At 41.8% G+C, this 14,278-nt stretch overlaps 1 protein-coding gene across 1 annotated transcript in view; it reads left to right on the top strand.

Annotated features, from left to right (window-relative positions):
• The first annotated feature begins 2,148 nt into the window (after nucleotides 1–2,148).
• Nucleotides 2,149–14,278, top strand: part of prkx (protein kinase X-linked) — a 34,341-nt gene continuing 22,211 nt past the window's right edge. The window contains exon 1 of the mRNA XM_061904698.1: nucleotides 2,149–2,588. Within this exon, the coding sequence (XP_061760682.1) occupies nucleotides 2,399–2,588 (190 nt within the window). The 5' untranslated portion in view covers nucleotides 2,149–2,398. The remainder of the gene's footprint in view (nucleotides 2,589–14,278) is intronic.

Consider the following 14,278-nt stretch of genomic DNA (forward strand, 5'->3'; position numbering starts at 1 on the left):
TTTTCCCGAAATGTATAAGAATAATGTACACAGCTTTTGGAGGATAACATAAACTGTGTCTAAATAAAGACACTGAAGATATTGCTTGGATTTTACTGGACCCTTAAGTATGCATGGTGGTCATATAGCTCTCTTTCTCAACGGGTACTAGGCGCCATTTAGCCTTTTCTCCAAGAAAAAATGTCCAATGATTATGTTGTTTTGGGCTGTACTAATCGTTGAAATCGCGAAAAGGACTTCTTCAGAGTTCAAAAACGCGGATGAGTGAAAGATTTTGCGAAACGAGACCAGAAAAGTTGCACACACCCCAGTTCAAGGGAGCAGAGTTGAAGAATGCACCAGTTTGCAGCTAAAGGTTTGTTAAAGGTTTGCTTGATATACTTTTAACCTTTATTATTTCCCATTTAAAGGGGAACTGCACTTTTTTTTAGAATGTTGCCTATCGTCCACAATCGTCATGAAAAACATGACGATGGATTCTAAAAATTAAATACATGTCAATAAAAGCCTGCTCACAGTGGAGCCTATAAGAGGTCCTCTATTCCAGTGGTTCTCAAATGGGGGTATGTGTACCTCTGGGGGTACTTGAAGGTATGCCAAGGGGTACGTGAGATTTTTTAAAATATTCTAAAAACAGTCACAATTAAAAAATCCTTTATAAATATATTTTTTGAATAATACTTCAACAAAATATGAATGTAAGTTCATAAACTGTGAAAAAAAATGCAACAATGCAATATTCAGTGTTGACAGATTTTTTTGTCGACATGTTCCATAAATATTGATGTTAAAGATTTCTTTTTTGTGAAGAAATGTTTAGAATTAAGTTCGTGAATCCAGATGGATCTCTATTACAATCCCCAAAGAGGGCACTTTAAGTTGATGATTACTTCTATGTGTAGAAATCTTTATTTATAATTGAATCACTTGTTTATTTTCAAACAAGTCTTTAGTTATTTGTATATCTTTTTTCCCAAATAGATCAAGAAAGACCACTACAAATGTGCAATATTTTGCACTGTTATACAATTTAATAAATCAAACTGATGACATAGTGCTGTATTTTTACTTCTGTATCTCTTTTTTTCAACCAAAAATGCTTTGCTCTGATTAAGGGGTACTTGAATTAAAAAAATGTTCACATCACTGAAAAAAGGTTGAGAACCACTGCTCTATCCCACTTATAAAAGCCATCCATCCAAGGCAGGGTATATATATAAATATATATATATATATATATATATATATATATATATCCATCCATCCATCCATTTTCTACCGCTTATTCCCTTTCGGGGTAGCGGGGGGGGGGGGGGGGGGCTGGCGCCTATCTCAGCTACAATCGGGCGGAAGGCGGGGTACACCCTGGACAAGTCGCCACTTCATCGCAGGGCCAACACAGATAGACAGACAACATTCAGACTCACATTCACACACTAGGGCCAATTTAGTGTTGCCAATCAACCTATCCCCAGGTGCATGTCTTTGGAAGTGGGAGGAAGCCGGAGTACCCGGAGGGAACCCACGCATTCACGGGGAGAACATGCAAACTCCACACAGAAAGATCCCGAGCCTGGATTTGAACCCAGGACTTCGTATTGTGAGGCAGATGCACTAACCCCTCTTCTACCGTGAAGCCCTATATATATATATATATATATATATATATATATATATATATATATATATATATATATATATATATATATATATATATATATATATATATATATATATATATATATATATATATATATATATATATATATATATATACTGCCTTGGATTGATGGTTATATTAATTACAGCCAGGGTAAAAATATTGGCTGTAAATATACTCTCCTCTTAACCACGCCCCCGCCCCAACCACGCCCCCAAACCACGCCTCCGCCCCACCCCCGACCACACTACCCCACCCCCCACCTCCTGAAATCGGAGGTCTCAAGGTTGACAAGTATTTCAATCAATCAATCAAACAAGAGCCATTTTGGCTTGGTCGACCACCACTTCAGGGAAGAAGTCACGTGACAGAATACAATCTATCTCTGTAATGACGATCCAACGTCTGTGGGGGGCAGTAGTGCACTACTACTGCCAGACCAGCGCCTGGTCTACCTACCGGAAGTGGAAAGAAAGGTACCGCCCCCTCTCGACCACAACAACCGAATCCGGAAATGAGTCCGTCTCGACCCGGTTCGTGTCGACTTGGGCGAGGCCTTGTTTTTATCCTAAATGATGGCTGAAGATGATTACATTTGACGCGGAGTAAGCAAGGCTTTAAAAATGAATCCAGTCACTCGTTGTTAAGCGGTCAGTTAAATAAAAGAGCGCCAACAATATAGGTACTTTGTGTTTGGGTCATTCTCTAACGTGGCACACATTACGTCATCATCAATGGATGACATGCTGTTTTCCAAATAAAAACAACACGCCTCGCAAGTTTTTATTGATGGCGTCCTCCAAAGTCGACATTGGCAGCAATGAGAGCAACTGTTCCAAAGAGAACAATGGCAGCCGTCTTTCCGCCGAAGCAGCAGCAGAGCAGACTTATTTCTGTGTGGATGACCTGGTGAACGTCGCCACTGTGGGTGAGTTGCAAAAATATATATTAGTGACTTCAGTTTATTTTTCTGGGGTGTTCTTTATTCACATTGATATCCTTTACACCAGGGGGTATCCAAAGTGCGGCACGCTGCTAATCGTGTACCGGCCCCGCCACACATTCTGCAAAAATTGCAAAATTGATACTATCGCAAAAATTAAAAAAAAACATTTAAAAAAAAAAAAAAGATTGACAGGCGGATCGGTGAGGCATCTTCAGTAATGCGGACGCTGTATCGATCCGTTGTGGTTGTTGTAAGCACAATACCAATGGGAGCCCTTCCAGCCATTTCCTACCGCATATTCCCCTTCGTCAATATCTCAGCTACAATCGGGCGGAAGGCAGGGTACACCCTGGACAAGTCACCACCTCATCGCAGGGCCAACACAGATAGACAGACAACATTCACACTCACATTCACACACTAGGGCCAATTTAGTGTTGCCAATCAACCTATCCCCAGGTGCATGTCTTTGGAAGTGGGAGGAAGCCGGAGTACCCGGAGGGAACCCACGCATTCACGGGGAGAACATGCAAACTCCACACAGAAAGATCCCGAGCCTGGATTTGAACCCAGGACTGCAGGAACTTCGTATTGTGAGGCAGACGCACTAACCCCTCTGCCACCGTGAAGCCCACCAATGGGAGCAATTTGCAAAATACGCAACCGCATTTTGCAAATTTGTATAATGCGCAATCTTTTTGCAAATTGCTTCCATCTATATATTTGAATAATGTGTGGTGCACATTTTGTAAATCAATGGGCGCAAATTTCTATAATGCACTATTTTTTTGGCAATTTTTGGAAATTGCTTCCAGCTATATATTGATTGTGTTGGAAGTTCTGGTTACTAACCCTAACCCTTGATGCCATCCACGCAGTGTTGGGAGACTGTTTTGCTGTTCTTCTTCCGTTCGATGTAGCTTTCTGTGCGGAATTCCGCAAATTCTTCTCCATCCGTCCTCAAACCATCCATTAGCACGGTCGCGCCATTTTCAAACAAAATCTCGTCCTAAATCTCGTCTTGCGATATGCAAATTGCTTGCGCACAATGGAAATGACGTATAATTTGCAAAGTGCGCGAGATTGGTGAAATGCTTACAACATGGTGAAGAAGGAGCTGAGCCGGAAGGCAAAGAAGGCTCAGAGTAAAAAAACTTGCACTGAGCCTAGTCTATAATATCCGCTACACCTCCCTGATACCGAAGTACATGTCAAACTACTTCCTTAAATGACCGCCATAACCACAAGATTAGGGGGAGCTCCACAAACCACGTTAAACCCAGATTCCGATCTAACAAAGGTCTTAAAGGCCTACTGAAATGAGATTTTCTTATTTAAACGGGGATAGCAGGTCCATTCTATGTGTCATACTTGATCATTTCGCGATATTGCCATTTTTTGCTGAAAGGATTTAGTAGAGAACATCCACGATAAAGTTTGCAACTTTCTGTGCTAAGAGAAATGCCCTGCTTCTACCAGAAGTCGCAGACGATGACGTCACACGTGTGGGGGCTCCTCACATATTCACATTATTTTTAATGGGAGCCTCCAACAAAAAGTGCTATTCGGACTGAGAAAACGACAATTTCCCCATTAATTTGAACGAGGATGAAAGATTTGTGTTTAAGGATATTGATAGCGATGGACTAGAAAAAAAAAAGGATTAAAAAAAAAAGTAAAAAAAAAAAAACGCGATTGCATTGGGACGGATTCCGATGTTTTTAGAGACATTAACTAGGATCATTCTGTGAAATCCCTTATCTTTCTATTGTGTTGCTAGAGTTTTAGTTAGTTAAATAGTACCTGATAGTCGGATGGGTGTCTTGACGCGCAGTGTCTCAGGGGAGTCGACGGCAGCTATGGATGGCACAAGCTCAGCTTTTCTCTGGTAAGAACTGACTTTTTAACCACAATTTTCCCACCGAAACCTGCTGGTTGACATTTGGTAGGGATCCATGTTGGCTTGACTGCGCTCTGATCCATAGGAAAGTTTCACCTCCAGGAATTTCAAACAGGGAATCACCATGTGTTTGTGTGGCTAAAGGCTAAAGCTTCCCAACTCCATCTTTCTACTGTGACTTCTCCAATATTAATTGAACAAATTGCAAAAGATTCAGCAACACAGATGTCCAAAATACTGTGTAATTATGCCGTTAAAGCAGACGACTTTTAGCTGTGTGTGTGTGTAGCGCTCATATTTCCTTAAAACCCGTGACGTCTTGCGTACACGTCATCATTACACGACGTTTTCAAGACAAAACTCCCGCGAAATTTAAAATTGTAATTTAGTAAACTAAAAAGGCCGTATTGGCATGTGTTGCAATGATAAGATTCCATCATTGATATATAAACTATCAGACTGGTAGTAGTGGGTTTCAGTAGGCCTTTAATTTAAATACTAAAACAAGAACAACAAAAAGAGTACTAACAAGAGGTGCGCACGAGGCGGATAACAAACTAGGCTATGAACAAAACACTTACTGTGACAAGAAAGAACTAAGGCATGAGCAGAGTGAACAAAAGTAGACAAAGCTACAAGCGACAAGACAGGTACTGGTGACATCGACACGACACAACAATAATCCAGCATCTGACTGGGGGAAAAAACTGGCTCAAAAAGTGGCCTTTTTTAGCCTGTGGCTGGTTGGCCACAGCTGAGGGGACACAGCACTCAGGGAGACAAACAGGAAACAGAAACAAAATAAGAGTGCTGACAGGAACTAAAGACAGGAAATACTACACACACACAGAGGAAAAACTAAAACAACCAAACTGTCAGGGGCAAGCCTGAAATATGTGTGAATTTGAGTGCGAATGTTGTCTATCCGTGTTGACCCTGCGGTGAGGGGGCGACTTGTCCAGGGTGTACCCGCCTTCCACCCGAATGCAGCTGGGATAGGCTCCAGCACCCCCCGCTAGCCCAAAAGGGACAAGCGGCAAAAAAATGGACGGATGGATGGACAGGAAATGTACATTTCATGTGCACAACCCCAAAATCATGGACCAGCTCTATACTCTCGGCAGGGTTCTTGAGGGTGCATGAGAGTTTGCCCAACGAGTCTACATGTGCTTTGTGGACTTGGAGAAGGCATTCGCCCGTGTCCCTCGGGAATTCCTGTGGAGAGTGCTCAGAGAGAATGGGGTATCGGACTGTCTTATTGGGGCGGTCTGCTCCCTGTACGATCAGTGTCAGAGCTTGGTCCGCATTGCCGGCAGTAAGTCGGACACGTTTCCAGTGAGAGTTGGACTCTGCCAAGGCTGCCCTTTGTCATCGATTCTGTTCATAACTTTTATGGATAGAATTTCTAGGCGCAGTCAAGGCGTTGAGGGGTTCCGGTTTGGTGGCCGCGGGATTAGGTCTCTGCTTTTTGCAGATGATGTGGTCCTCATGGCTTCATCTGGCCGGGATCTTCAGCTCTCACTGGATCGGTTCGCAGCCGAGTGTGAAGCGACCGGAATGAAAATCAGCACCTCCGAGTCCAAGTCCATGGTTCTCTCCCGAAAAAGGGTGGAATGCCATCTCTAGGTTGGGGAGAAGACCCTGCTTCAGGTGGAGGAGTTAAAGTACCTAGGAGTCTTGTTCACGAGTGGGGGAAGAGTGGATTGTGAGATCGACAGGCGGATCGGTGCGGCGTCTTCAGTAATGCGGACGTTGTACCGATCCGTTGTGGTTAAGAAGGAGCTGAGCCGGAAGGCAAAGCTCTCAATTTACAGGTCAATCTACGTTCCCATCCTCACCTATGGTCATGAGCTTTGGGTCATGACCGAAAGGACAAGAACACGGGTACAAGTGGCCGAAATGAGTTTCCTCCGCCGGGTGGCGGAGCTCTCCCTTAGAGATAGGGTGAGAAGCTCTGCCATCCGGGAGAAGCTCAAAGTAAAGCTGCTGCTCCTCCACATCGAGAGGAGCCAGATGAGGTGGTTCGGGCATCTGGTCAAAATGCCACCCGAACGCCTCCCTAGGGAGGTGTTTCAGGCACGTCCGACCGATAAGAGGCCACAGGGAAGACCCAGGACACGTCGGGAAGACTATGTCTCCCGGCTGGCCTTGGAACGCCTCGGGATTCCCCGGGAAGAGCTGGGCGAAGTGGCTGGGGAGAGGAGCGTCTGGGCTTCCCTGCTTAGGCTGCTGCCCCCGCGACCCAACTTCGGATAAGCAGAAGAAGATGGATGGATGGATCACATTTAAAATAAGTGGAATGAGGTGAAATCTAATGAAAATAAGGGGCAATGTTGACACTGATCTGTCATGCAGGCAGTTTTTTTGTTCCTTTTGTCTCTTTTTTTTTTTTTCATTGCTCAAAAAAAAAAAGACAAAAAAATCTATGTTTCAAATGAAATATTACCTAAAAATTATCACTTTAAAATTTTTTATGTGGAAAAAATATTGCATATGTTGTGTGGTTGCCATATAAAAACATCAACGTTTTGACAAAAGCGCATAAAACGTCCATCCATCCATCCATTTCCTACCGCTTATTCCCTTTCGGGGTCGCGGGGGGCGCTGGCGCCTATCTCAGCTACAATCGGGCGGAAGGCGGGGTACACCCTGGACAAGTCGCCACCTCATCGCAGGGCCAACACAGATAGACAGACAACATTCACACTCACATTCACACACTAGGGCCAATTTAGTGTTGCCAATCAACCTATCCCCAGGTGCATGTTTTTGGAAGTGGGAGGAAGCCGGAGTACCCGGAGGGAACCCACGCATTCACGGGGAGGACATGCAAACTCCACACAGAAAGATCCCGAGCCTGGATTTGAACCCAGGACTGCAGGACCTTCGTATTGTGAGGCAGACGCACTAACCCCTCTGCCACCGTGAAGCCCAAAGAAAATAATAGTTCAAACTTAAAATGGACAGATATATCGGAAGTTTATCTTGAAATTTAAGTGTTAAAAGTAAAAAAAAAAACCTAATAAAAATGTATCATTTTATGAGTGGGGAGCCTTTCGGATCTCAAATATATTTAGTAGGATTTTATTTAACTTTTCACTGTGATTACTCAAAAATATTAAAAAGTTAAAATCAATGGTGTCCTGCATTATTGATTTTTGAGGGCTTTCATTGCTAAATAAAGGAACTCTCCTGAAGGAACCAATAAAGTACTATCTATCTATCTATCTATCTATCTATCTATCTATCTATCTATCTATCTATCTATCTAAATACTGCATATTTCAGTTTTACAAGAAAAAGAAAGTTGTCTTTAACAGAAACGGCATAAAACCTTATTTGTTTTTCTTTATATCAACCTCAAGTTAATATAGAGATTTACTGTAAGCATTAAATGAAAAATAGTAATAATAATTTGACTTATTTTTAACATTTTAGTGACTGAGACCCTCTATGCTCCCCAGGAGCCCTAAGGAATAAAAAAAAGAAAATCCATATATTTTGTTATGGTTTGAAAATTAAAAATATCAAAATGGCCCCCGCATGCTTAAATTTTTACGTGAGCGGCCCTTTGTGGAAAAATTTTGGACACCCCTGCCTTACACAATAAGTGTTCACACTGGGTCTGTAACGGGATTTGTTTTCGGTTTTGTATAGCGACGTACCAAATGCTCACGAGATACAGTAACAATGAGGGATAGGTTGATTGGCAACACTAAATTGGCCCTATGTGTTAATGTGAGTGTGAATGTTGTCTGTCTGTGTTGGCAATGCGATGAGGTAGTGACTTATCCAGGGTGTACCCCGCCTTCCAACCGAATGCAGCTGGGATAGGCTCCAGCACCCCCCGCTAGCCCAAAAGGGACAAGCGGTAGAAAAATGGACAGATGGATGGACAGGAGATGTACATTTCACCTGCACAACCCCAAAATCAGTGCAGCCCAGCATTTGGTCGGCAGAAGTCATGATTTAGGATAGTTTCATGTAGATTCCATAGCTTGAAAACCCTCTTCCATCATATTTGGAACACTTGGCCTTTTCCGGTGAATGATGAAAGTATGTGGAATGTAACTGGAGAGAGCTTGTGTGTGCATGTTTTTTTCAGCCCAATCCACCCAACACCCACCCACATGTGCTGCTCACACCAAAAGTAACTTTTGATTGATTGATTGATTGAAGGTTTAACATGTCAAAAAAAGGCATTTCATTTAGATGTTACCTTTTTATAACAATGCATACCTCATTACATTTCTTTAAAGAGCTGTGTTTTTCCCATTGAACAGCAGCCTCGGGGAACTTTACTTTCACTTTGTGACTCTTCAGGAACCCAGCATCTTCAAATATATCCCTCAGGAGATTTCCATATCCCTAAAAAGAATAAACAATTGCAACACACAAAGAGGAGCATTTTATAACAGAAGCTTACACTTACTTGCTCAGTGATAAGACCTTCATAACGAGCCTGCTCTGCGTCATCCCATCGCTTTTGCAGCGTCTCACTCAGGGTGGGGTATACTTGAAAATAGCACACAAAGTAGACTTAGTGCCTGATTTACTAAGATTCAAATACCACGGGCTGAATAGCGTGTGCAATCTATAAACTTGCGTGTACTACTAGTGAACGTGTTGCATGCAGCTTACCAACACGGCGTGTGCAATTGTAAAGTGGTGCAGACTGCCTTAAGTGAGGATTCTGTGTGTACTTTATAGAACAGGGGTCGGGAACCTTTTTGGCTGAGAGAGCCATGGAAGCAAAATATTATAAAATGTATTTCCGAGAGAGCCATACAATAATTTTTAACACTGAATACAAAAAAAACGTGTGCATTTTTAAGTAATACCAACATTTTAAGAATATAATAAGCATTCTTCTTCTTTTTAATAACATTGTTATTCTGAAGCTAATGAATAAAATAGTTCTTACCATTAATGCGACTTCTTGAACAGGAACGGTAGAAAACGGATGGATGGATTAAAATCCATGAGAATGTTTTATATTTTGAACGTTATTTTTAACCAGCGGAATTATTCATCACTCATTGCTGTGTTTTTCAACCACTGTGCCGCGGCACAGTCTGGTGTGTCGTGGGAGAAATTATGTAATTTCACCTAGTTGGGTTGATAATATTTTTTGCAAACCTGTAACTATAATTCAAAAATGTGCTGTTATTGAGTGTCTGTGCTGTCTAGAGCTCGGCAGAGTAACCGTGTAATACTCTTCCATATCAGTAGGTGGCAGCAGGTAGCTAATTGCTTTTGTAGATGTCAGGAACATGGTATGTCGTGATCACAATATGCGGGAGGCAGCATGTAGGTAAAAAGGTATCCAACACTTAAACTAAAAATAAAGAAAAGGCAGTGCCGCTAAGAAAAGGCATTGAAGCAAAACAAAACTAAAACTGAACTGGCTGCAAAGTAAACAAAAGCAGAATGCTGGACGTCAGCAAAGACTTACAGTGTGCGGAGCAGACGGCGTCCACAAAGTACTTCCGTACATGGCATGAAAATCAACAATGTCCACACAAAGAAGAAATGCGTCCGCACAACTTAAATAGTCTTGATTGTAAGAACAAAGCAGGTGCGATGAATACCATTCAAGGAGGACATGAAACTGCTACAGGAAAATACCAACAAAAGAAGAAAAGCCACCAAAATAGGAGCGCAAGTCACACAGGAAAACACCGAAAAAACTCAAAATGAGTTACTGCTTGACAGTACACCTACATAGAGACAAGAGCTATTGCGAAAACAATTTTTTTTTGTCAACATCAGCTACTGAGTTTAATTTTTTTTATGTTTTCTGCTGGTGGTGCGCCTCAGAATTTTTTCAGTGAAAACAATGTGTTTTGGCTCAAAAAAGGTTGAAAAACACTGACTTATCGTGTTTAGCAATGCCAGCTAAGATTGATCTGAGAGCCAGATGCAGTCATCAAAAGAGCCACATCTGGCTCTAGAGCCATAGGTTCCCTACCCCTGTTATAGAACATCACCACGGAGACTCATTTACTGCACATTGTCATGCTCCTACCTGTGGGCTTTTGATATGTTTTCAAACATTCAGAAGACATGTACGTTTTTTATTGGGCATTTTAGAAACAGTCCTGCAGTGCAACGACATTAAAACCACATTTTTTTATTTTTTTTAAGGCTGAATGTGCGCTTATTGGAGAAAGGTTGTATATATCCACTCAGGAGGCAAAAAATACATACTTAAATATATTTTTGATTTATTAAATCTTTGAATATTGTATGGAAAAAATGACCACTAAAAATTAGACACTGAAACGCAATTAGAATTAGTTATTTTTTTATTATTATTAGGGACGGTGTGGGGCAGTGTGAGAGTGGCCGTGCGCAACCCTAAGGTCCCTGGTTCAATCCCCACCTTGTACCAACCTCGTCACGTCCGTTGTGTCCTGAGCAAGACGCTTCACCCTTGCTCCTGATGGGTGCTGGTTAGCGCCTTGCATGGCAGCTCCCTCCATCAGTGTGTGAATGTGTGTGTGAATGGGTAAATGTGGAAGTAGTGTCAAAGCGCTTTGAGTACCTTGAAGGTAGAAAAGCGCTATACAAGTACAACCCATTTATTGAAACATATATTAGTAGATTGCACAGTACAGTACATATTCCGTACAATTGACCACTAAATGGTAACAACCGAATACATTTTTCAACTTGTTTAAGTCGGGGTCCACATTAATCAATTCATGGTACAAATATACACTATCAGCATAATACAGTCATCAGTGATGAGTGTATCCATCACACAAGTTAATTATCAAAAGTATATACATTGAATTATTTACATTATTTACAATCCGGGGGGTGGGATGTAGGGGGTGTTGGGGCAGGGGGTTAGGTTTGATTGATATCAGCACTTCATCCATCCATCCATTTCCTACCGCTCGTCCCTTTTGGGTTCGTGGGGGGTGCTGGAGCCAGCTGCATTCGGGCGGAAGGCGGGTTACACCCTGGACAAGTTGCCATCTCATCACACGACATTAACACTTCAGTCATCAATTATATCATCTGAGAAATGGACATTGAAACAGTGTAGGATTGAGTTCGAAGGATATGTACAGCGAGCAGTGAACATAGTGAGCTCAGAAAGCATAAGAAAAAGTATATACAATAGATTTTTTACATTTGATTATTTACAATCCAGGGAGGTAGGATGCTGTTAGTCTAGTTTGTAGTTGCCTGCAGGTGTTCTTTTAGTGCGGTTTTGAAGGAGGATAGAGATGCACTTTCTTTTACACCTGTTGGGAGTGCATTCCATATTGATGAATTGATTTACATGGACCCCGACTTAAACAAATTGAAAAACTTATTTGGTTGTTACCATTTAGTGGTCAGTTGTTCAGAATATGTACTGAACTGTGCAATGTGTTTCAATCAATCAATCAATCAATGTGACATTGAAGGAGAATGAGTTAAGACCTTTGTTAGAACGGAATCTGGGTTTAACGTGGTTTGTGGAGCTCCTCCTGGTGTTGTGGTTATGGTGGTTATTTACGTTCTGGAAGGTGTTTGACATGTACTTCGGTATCAGGGAGGTATAGCGAATTTTATAGACTAGGCTCAGTGCAAGTTGTTTTACTCTGTCCTCCACCCTGAGCCAGCCCACTTTGGAGAAGTGGGAAGGAGTGAGGTGTGATCTGGGGTGGATGTTGAGAAGTAACCTGACTAGCTTGTTCTGGGATGTTTGGAGTCTAGATTTAAGGGTTTTGGAGGTGCTGGGTTACCAGAAGGTGCACGCTGCAATCACTACATTGTTCATTTGGCTGACTAAATATATCCATCTTGCTTATCGTCAATGGCCTATTTTCTACTGACTATAATTGGACCATAACTAATGAAAACAAATGCATGTTGACTTAAATAATGACACATTTACTGCATTTTACGGACCAAAAGGCACACTGCCGATAGGCGGGTCTAGTCAGGTGTAATTTCATACAAAAGGCGCATTAAAGGCACTACTGAAATTAGATTTTCTTATTTAAACGGGGATAGCAGGTCCATTGTATGTGTCATACTTGATCATTTCGCGATATTGCCATATTTTTGCTGAAAGGATTTAGTAGAAAACATTGACGATAAAGTTTGCAACTTTTGGTCGCTAATAAAAAAGCCTCGCCTTTACCGGAAGTATCAGACGATGTGCGCGTGACGTCACCGGTGTGAGGGCTCCTCACGTCCTCACATTGTTTATAATGTTAGCCTACAGCCGAGAAAGCAACAATTTCCCCATTAATTTCAGCAACGATGAAAGATTCGTGAATGAGGAAAGTTAGAGTGAAGCACAAAAAAAAGAAGAAAAAAAAGAAAAAGCGACGGCTCCAGGCGGCGGCAGTGGGACCGTTTCAGATGTAATTAAACACATTTACTAGGATAATTCTGGAAGATCCCTTATCTGCTTATTGTTTTAATAGTGTTTTAGTGAGATTGTAAAGTCATACCTGAATGTCAGATGGCTGTGGTGAACGCCAGTGTCTTTTAGAGAAGCCAGTTGAGGAGCCAAGATCACAGCTGCCTTTTTGAGCTTCAGGAGGAAGTCGCATAATTCACTGAAGTCTCCGGTAAGAGCCGCCTTAATATCACAATTTTCCCATCCAAAAACTTGCTGGTTGACGTAGAAAAACATGTTTGCTTGACCGCTCTGTGTTAAAGCTTTACAACAAACAAAGAAACACAGGCTGTGTTTCGTTGCTAAAAGCAGCTGCAATCCACCGCTTTCCACCAACAGCATTCTTCTTTATAGTCTCCATTATTAATTGAACAAATTGCAAAAGATTCGGCAACACAGATGTCCAAATTACTGTGTAATTATGCGATGAAAAGAGACGACTTTTAGCAATGTGTGGTACTGGGCTAATATGTCTGCTACAACCCGAGACGTCACAAACACGCGTCATCATTCCGCGACCTTTTGAACAAGAAACTCTGCGGGAAATTTAAAATTGTAAGTTAGTAAACTAAAAAGGCCGTATTGGGATGTGTTGCAATGTTAATATTCATCAGTGATATATAAACTATCAGACTGCGTGGTCGGTAGTAGTGGGTTTCAGTAGGCCTTTAGTGTCTGCTCTTTAGACTTGTGTTTTTCGGTTAGATGTTAAATTCAGCATGATACTCACTGAAGTAAAAATATAAATAAAAAGGTGACTCAAATTAGTGTCTATTTGTGTGGATCCTCGCGATGTCTACGGGGCTGAATTGGATGTCAAATTTGACCAACTTCTGGATTTATGGCCACAACCTTTTATTTAACATGTGTGATGGGTGATTAATAATCTAGCACACCCTTTCACCAACTCAGAGGTGATGCAGCAGCTCACCGGCTCAATTTGTCAATAGCTGCATAAGATAGTTAGATCTCTGTAGTTCCTCAGCGTTAGCTCTCAATAGCAATGTTGCTAATAATTGGTTAGTATGTATGTCACAGACAGACAGATAGATAGATAGATAGATGGATAGAACTTTATTGATTTCTTCAGGAGAGTTCCCTCAGGAAATGACATGTAAAGGACTATTGTTGGCGTTAATGGAATATTTTTTTAGAGGGCTTTATGAGCGGGATACAGCTACAGTGTTAGCCATGTAGTAGGAACCTATCCATCCATCCATTTTCTACCGCTTATTCCCTTTTGGGGTCGCTGGCACCTATTTCAGCTACAATCAGGCGGAAGGCGGCGTACACCCTGGACAAGTCGCCATCTCATCGCAGGGCCAACACAGATAAGACAGACAACATTCACACTCACATTCA

This window comes from Nerophis ophidion, linkage group LG06 (assembly GCF_033978795.1).
Source record: "Nerophis ophidion isolate RoL-2023_Sa linkage group LG06, RoL_Noph_v1.0, whole genome shotgun sequence".
NCBI classification, from domain to species: Eukaryota; Metazoa; Chordata; class Actinopteri; order Syngnathiformes; family Syngnathidae; genus Nerophis; species Nerophis ophidion.